Source organism: Eurypyga helias, unplaced genomic scaffold (genome assembly GCF_000690775.1).
Source record: "Eurypyga helias isolate BGI_N326 unplaced genomic scaffold, ASM69077v1 scaffold3033, whole genome shotgun sequence".
Classification (NCBI taxonomy): Eukaryota; Metazoa; Chordata; class Aves; order Eurypygiformes; family Eurypygidae; genus Eurypyga; species Eurypyga helias.
In genome coordinates, this window is record NW_010239032.1 from 8,021 (window position 1) to 15,141 (window position 7,121).

The window sequence follows — 7,121 nt, forward strand, 5'->3', positions numbered from 1 at the left end:
TGCAGATGGCGCTCTGCTCTCTGCGACCCTCTGTGGCTGCAGGGCACAGCTGGTCTCACCATGGTCTGCACCACGGGCTAAAGGAGAATCTCTGCTCCGGTGCCTGGAACACCTCATCCCCCTTCTTCTCACTGACCTTGGTGTGTGCAGAGCTGTTTCTCTCACATCTTGATCTCTTTCTGCCTGTGATTTCTCCCCCTCCCCACCACTCCTGCACAGCGTTAAACACATTATCCCAGAGGCACTGTTGCTGACAGGTTTGGTCTTGGCTCCGGTGGGCCATTGGCTCGGTTGGACACAGGGAGGCTTCCAGCAGCGTTTCACAGAAGCCACCCCTGTAGCCCCCCTGCTAGCAAAACCTTGCCGATCAAACCCAAGCAGACTATTAGCCTGTTATAAGAAATACCAGAACTTAAGTTTCAGAGGTGAGATTCCAGAAATTGTTTTGAGGCACCTTTCCGTTCTGCTTTTTCACATGACTTTGGTTTGAGAGAAAATACCATTTGGCTTACAACTTTTCCTTTCCTTTTAATTAGTATTACACAGTATGTATGTATATGTGTGACTCTTGCTGGTAGTCACAGCTGTTGGCTTTTTTTTTTTTTTTAGGAAACTTCTGCTTTCTCATTTCTCTTTGTTTCAGTCATGGTGTCTCTTACTGGTAAAAAGCTACCACGATGCCTACTTGCTCATGTATTTTCTCAAGTCTTCTGTCATACTTTACTGTGTCCATTTTTATTGGTTTAGGTGATTATAGGTTTACAGTGAATTCACTGAAAAGGTATATTGTGTTTTCCAAGTTCATATCTTTGAGAGAAACTGTTGAAGAATCCAAGGAAAAAAACTATCGTCATGTGACTGTGCAAGAGAAACTGCCGAGTGCGTACATGCTTTTAAAACTGATGCTGAAGTGTATCATTTGTGTCTACCTCACAGCGATGTTGTTAAGTTCTACTTTTGTCTCTGCTTGTAGCAGCTTGATTCACTGTTCTTCTATTGTGCAAAATAGATACTGTAGGTGAGGAGATGATTTTTCTTTCTGTGGCATTTTCTTGTGTCCTGACCAGGTTGAGCTGCGACGAGCAGTGGAAGAGGCAGTGAAGGAGACCCCAGAATATCGCTGCATGCAGTCCCAGTTTTCTGTTTTGTATAATGAGAGTCTCCAGCTGAAGGCACATCTTGATGAGGCCCGCACTCTGCTTCATGGCACCCGTACCACACACCAGCGCCAGGTTGAACTGATCGAGGTAGTGCCTCTGTTCCATCAGACTGGGGAACATTATCATCCCATTGACCATCACGGCTGGGTCTGGGTGGCTCTGGGAATTCTCAGGAAATTTATCTTCCTGGCAGTAATTCATCTGTTCTGGTACGTTATGTGGATGAGGTGAGAGATACTCGGGGGTCACAGTACTAAGTTCTATCCCCTTCTTGCTCCTCAGAGAGACGAGGTCAGCCTTCACAAGAAACTGCGCACAGAGGTGATTCAGCTAGAGGACACCCTGGCCCAAGTCCGCAAAGAATACGAGATGTTGAGGATAGAGTTTGAACAGACGCTTGCTGCCAACGAACAAGCAGGTACAGAGTTTTTCTGCTGTGCTTAGAAACAAACAGCTCCCCCCACCCAGTACCCATTAGAGGCTGCACTGCAGTAAAACACCTGGTTTGATTCGTTGTTACTGTTAAATACTTGTTCTGGCAGGTCTCCATCAAAAAATAAAGCTCTCTTTACGTGTTTTATGGGAGGCCAGTTCCTGTTTATCTCTCTTCCTTTTAGGTGTTGCAGAATACATACATTTTATTAATAATTATGTTTATGACAGTATTTTGCATTATTAAAGATTACTTTTGAGGGGATTAATTTACAAGTCTGTAATGACAACCTTGATAGGAAACCCATAACTTTCAGATTTCATCACAGGAAATAAGTTTTTTTGTAAGGTAGCATTAGAGAGTAGAGATTTTTTTTGTCACGTGACACATTTCCCGTAGGAACATGGGGGGGAAAGTAATGTTAAGGGAAAAATAGGGCTGGAAATTTGCAAGAACTTACAGCTGCACATAAAACTGGCACGACTTGGTTCTGCAAATCTGTTGCATTGCTCTGTTGCATGGCAGAATGATAATAGTGTAATAGTTGTATTTTGGTTCTTTGTCGTTGTCACCTAGCTTGTTCTCCATCTCCATGAAAGTCCTTGCAGAATGCTGGCAAAAATGTGGTTTGTTACGGTTGTGTTTCTGTTTTTGTAGGCCCAATTAACCGGGAGATGCGTCATCTCATCAGCAGCCTCCAAAATCACAACCACCAGCTGAAGGGAGAGGTGTTAAGATACAAGCGCAAACTGAGAGAGGCCCAGTCTGACTTGAGCAAGGTATCAGAGCAGGAAATGCCAGGAAAGAGCAGAAAGTACTCAGGAGAAGGGGGAATGCTGTCACTCTTGCCTGTAATACCAATCTTTCTGTTGCAGCATGCAGGCTGCAATGCATTTTTCAGTGGAACTCTACACTCCACTGGCTGCAGTTACCAAATGAGTGGTCTTTTGTTGTAGCTGTACAGTGCTTGATGGAAAGCAGTAGCAATTATGGAGGGGGGGCATGTGGGCATGGATCTGGGAAGACCAGGGAGAGGATAAGGTAAATTTTTGGCAAAGAGGTGAATGGGTTGTTTTCTTACCTGTCGTCTTTCTTGCTGTTCCACAACAGATCCGCTCTCGCAGCGGTAGTGCTCTCTTACAGTCCCAGTCCAGCACTGAAGACACAAAGGAGGAACCTCCAGAGATCAAGCAGGAACCTGATGATCCTTCTGCCCAAGTGTCTGCCCCCAAGGTTGCTTCTGAAGATGTTAATGAAATGAAGGCCAGGCGAGATGAAGAGGAACGAGAGCGTGAGAGACGGGAGAGGGAGCGGGAGAGGGAACGAGAGAAGGAAAAGGAGAAGGAAAGAGAACGAGAGAAGGAGAAAGAAAAGGAGAAGGAGCGAGAGCGGGAAAAGCAGAAGCAGAAAGAATCTGAGAAGGAGAGAGAGACCAAAGAGAAAGAGAAAGGGAAGCATGAAGACGGAAGAAAGAAGGAGGCTGAAGTGATCAAGCAGCTGAAGGCTGAGCTCAAGTAAGGGTTTTCTCCCGCCCTTTCCTGCTTGAATACTACCCAAGCTGTGGTGTTTGTGTGAGATGACTTATAGCTCGCTCTTACAAGATTAGCTTCACAGAAGTGAGAGGTTCCTGGCATCCTCTATATCTGATTGATTGTGATTTGGACAATGTAGTATCATTTCTCCTAGGACAGCCTAAAGCATGAACTACCAAACCAAATACTTCATAGTGTGGGTCAAGGCACCTTTATTTGTTGCTATCATAACAATTGTGTAAGACCTTACAGCAGCAGGTTATTAATAGAAGGCACAGGACTCTTCCCTGTCTTGGATCAGTACCAAAGTAGAGCTGGACTTTTTGTTGCTTACTGTTAGGGTATGTGTTTCCTCCCCACCCCTCTTCTCTTGGCTTTTCAACCCATGTGTGCCTGAGCATGTTTCTTTTCAGCCTCCAGCCTATACTCCTTGGCTGTTTTACATTAGCAGGGTGAGGTGAGCCAAGGATGTATCCATGTGCATGCCATGTGGGAAGAGGATATTGCTCTGACTCATGCTTTCCTGCTGTGTTCTCACAGTTGTCTCTCTTTGTCTCCAGGAAGGCCCAGGAGAGCCAGAAGGAGATGAAACTGTTGCTAGATATGTACCGCTCTGCTCCCAAAGAGCAGAGAGACAAAGTGCAGCTGATGGCAGCTGAGAAGAAGGCAAAAGCTGAGGTAAATCTCATTTCTCTCTTCAATATGTTACTTCAAACTTCTTTTTGGATACTCTTGCACCTGAACTGTGTTGGTTTTGTCTTCAGAACTGGAGACTGTTCTTCTTTGTCACTTAAGAGGGATTGGAGATGAACAGGGAGATTTTGGGATATCTTCCTCTGGGAAGGGATGATACCTTTGCCCAGACTGAGGGACGTGGCTGCTGCTTTCTCAGTTGCAGATGCAGCCCATTGTGAAGCTGAGCACACATCCCAGAGACATACACAGAGGACACTGACACGCCAGTCACACTACCACATGCAAGGTGCTGTCTTCAACTGCATGTACATCTAGGACTTCAAAAATAAGCACAGAAAGGGAAGTCCCCTTCCTCCCCTTCAGCTGGTAGAGATAGAAGGTCACTAGTGCAGACACATGCACAACACTTTCCAGGTTCTGAAACACAGATGCATTCGCAGGTCCCTCAAGTACCAGCACGGCCCCTCTGTGTGTCTGGTACCCCTGTGACTCCGGGCCCTCTTAAATTCTTCACATACAGGTCTCGCCTGCAGCTAGCACTTACTCCATGCAGCACACATATACATGGGACAGACATTACACAGAGGTGGTTATGAAAACATTTAATGAGAAGATACAAGAAGGTGGAACAGGCTGCGATGATCATGAGCAGGGCTGAGCCAGGCAAGTGTAGTGACTGCCCTCATTTTACACATGACCAGCTCTTTTCATATCCTTCTCTGTCTAACCCCAGTTTGTTCATCCTTGCTCTCCTTTCTCCTACTATTCCCTTCTGGGATTGTACAGCTCTTACTGATTACCACAGCCCTCCCAGTCCAGAATCCACCTCTGGTTTACAGTCTTACCAGTAGTGAAGTCCAGATTGGTTTTACCAGAAGTTGTTCCTATCAGCTGTTGTGACTGGGGAGGTTTTTTCTTGTCTCCATGTTTGTTTTGTCAGGACGGTGTCTCTATATTTTGTTTCTTGTCTCCTCCTGCCCCCTTCTGTCCCTTAGTTTCCCAGCTGACAGGATCCTCAGTCAGATAACCTTGCTGGAATAAACATTCTCATGCTCTTGTCAGTGAGTGTGACTGACCAGGTTTGGTTCTCACCACTGCCTGCCTTATCATTTGTTTGTCAGGGTTGTGTCTCTGTAGGTTTTGTTTATGGCTTCCTCCTTTTCTTATTATGACTTTTTGCGTTGAAAAAGGACCTTGGCCAAATGCCTTTAAAGAAGAGGTTGCACTCTGCCCACACACCCTTACATACAGAGTAGGGAATAATGTTCCTACTCTGATAAAAGATGCTATGGAATTTTCAGAGTAATAAAATCAAGATCTTAGGCTTGCAGACCATGTCCATCTGCCAGTAATACACTGTCCTGCCAGGAGGAAATGGGTTTTCTTTTCCCTTGCTTTGAAGGCAGTTTTAGATAACTGGGGAAAACAGGCTCTTAAAAATGTTCAGGCTGCATTCTTGTGTTTAGTGTAATTTGTTTTATCCTTACTGTAGCTGGAAGAACTGAGGCAGAGGGTGAAAGAACTGGAGGACAAAGAGAAAAAGGAGAGTAAAAAGATGGCTGATGAGGATGCTCTCCGCAAGATCCGAGCAGTGGAGGAACAAATTGAGTATTTACAGAAGAAACTCGCCATGGCTAAGCAGGTGAGAAGCTTGTGAGGAGTTCTGTCTTGCCTGGAGCACCTGGGAAGCAACTGCCTTCAGGTTGCAACCAGGAAGATCACCGCAGAGGAGGAATTTGTGTCTCTGTATGTGCCAGAGATGTTTTTTCCCTGTTTATCAGAGAGGGGAAAAAACCCCCAACCAGCCAAAACACCACCAAACCAACCCCCGCAACACCAGGGTGTCACAAAGCTTGTAGTGGGGAGTGTTTAATTGTTTGTAGCCTTGGTGAAGAGCAGAGGAGAGATGGCTGGATCAGCCTCTAGGGGGTGAAGTGGTAATTTTTCTTTACAGGTACTATCTGTGCAGTTGTGTATTTGCCACAGTACCATGCACATACCTTTTTCCACAAAAAAGGATTTAATCTAATGATTATAGAGCAAAACCAGCTCGACAGGGGAAAGGCAAGCCAGTGACTTGATGTTCTTTTAGAATTTAGATTATTTTTCTTATAGTACAGAACTATTCTATCTTTATCCTTTAATGCTGAAGTGGCCTCAGTGAGTTTAAGGGGCTTATCAGCCTGTTGGTTGGAAGCTGTTGTCCACATGTAGCATTCTTGGCCCAGTGTATATGATGGCTGTTTGGCTAGCTGCCTGAAGCTGGGAAGCGGTTTCTGCCCAGCTCTGGCAACTACTGTGCCACAACTGACTGTTGTCAGCAGACAATCCACAGTCTGTGAATGCTTGTGGAGATGACCGTCTCCTTTCTACACATTGTAATTCAGGACGTCTCTGCTGTGGTGCAGACCTCTAGGGAGTGCTTTTTTCTGGTTACTGTGGAGATGCTGTTCTCTGATACTGAGACTTCTTCCTTCATCAGTGCTAGGTTTTGTGTCCCTAAGTAAAGTGTTCAGGGACATTGTAGGAGACAGTTTTGCAACAGCCTGTGATTCTTCTGCAGGAGGAGGAAGCCCTGCTGTCGGAAATGGATGTCACAGGCCAAGCCTTTGAAGACATGCAGGAGCAGAACATCCGCCTGATGCAGCAGTTGCGGGAGAAGGATGATGCCAACTTCAAGCTGATGTCAGAACGCATCAAGTCCAACCAGATCCACAAGCTGCTGAAAGAGGAGAAGGAGGAGCTGGCAGACCAAGTTTTGACACTGAAGACCCAGGTAACCTGGAAGAAGGAGAGAGTACAACAGAACTGATGGGAAGGTGGAGGTGTGGGTTAACTCTGCGAGGCAGCTAAGCTCCACATGGCTGCTTGCTTGTTCCCTTACAGTGGGGTGGGGGAAGAATCAGAAGGGCAAAAGTGAGAAAACTGGTGGGTTGAGATAAAGCCAGTTCAGTCATTAAGGGAAAGCTGTGCGTACAGGCAAAGCAAACAAGGAATTTCTTCGCTACTTCCCGTGGCAGGAAGATACTAGGATTTCCAGGAAAGGGCTTCATCATGCATAGCGGTGACTTGGGAAGACAAAGTAAGTGTAAGTACTGTGCAGCAATAGCTAAATCAGTAGCATGTTACTGACGGTGTTTTGGTTGCAGTTCCAAAATACAGCACTGTTTGAGCTGCTGTGAAGGGAATTAACTGCATCCCTACCTGTCATGGTTTATCGTGGGCCAGCAGTAAATACCACGCAGTCGCTCGCTCACCTCCTCCCTCCTCCCCCGGTGGAGGAGGAGTGTTGGAGGAAAA

General features: G+C 45.9%; 1 protein-coding gene across 1 annotated transcript in view; it reads left to right on the forward strand.

Moving 5' to 3' along the window:
- Positions 1 to 6,633, forward strand: part of RNF20 (ring finger protein 20, E3 ubiquitin protein ligase) — a 12,534-nt gene extending 5,901 nt beyond the window's left edge. Inside the window, exons 9-15 of the mRNA XM_010148000.1 lie at positions 1,068 to 1,247; positions 1,443 to 1,578; positions 2,251 to 2,372; positions 2,704 to 3,107; positions 3,686 to 3,803; positions 5,314 to 5,463; positions 6,385 to 6,633. Coding sequence (XP_010146302.1) covers positions 1,068 to 1,247; positions 1,443 to 1,578; positions 2,251 to 2,372; positions 2,704 to 3,107; positions 3,686 to 3,803; positions 5,314 to 5,463; positions 6,385 to 6,633 — 1,359 coding nt within the window. The remainder of the gene's footprint in view (positions 1 to 1,067; positions 1,248 to 1,442; positions 1,579 to 2,250; positions 2,373 to 2,703; positions 3,108 to 3,685; positions 3,804 to 5,313; positions 5,464 to 6,384) is intronic.
- The last annotated feature ends 488 nt before the right edge of the window (positions 6,634 to 7,121 follow it).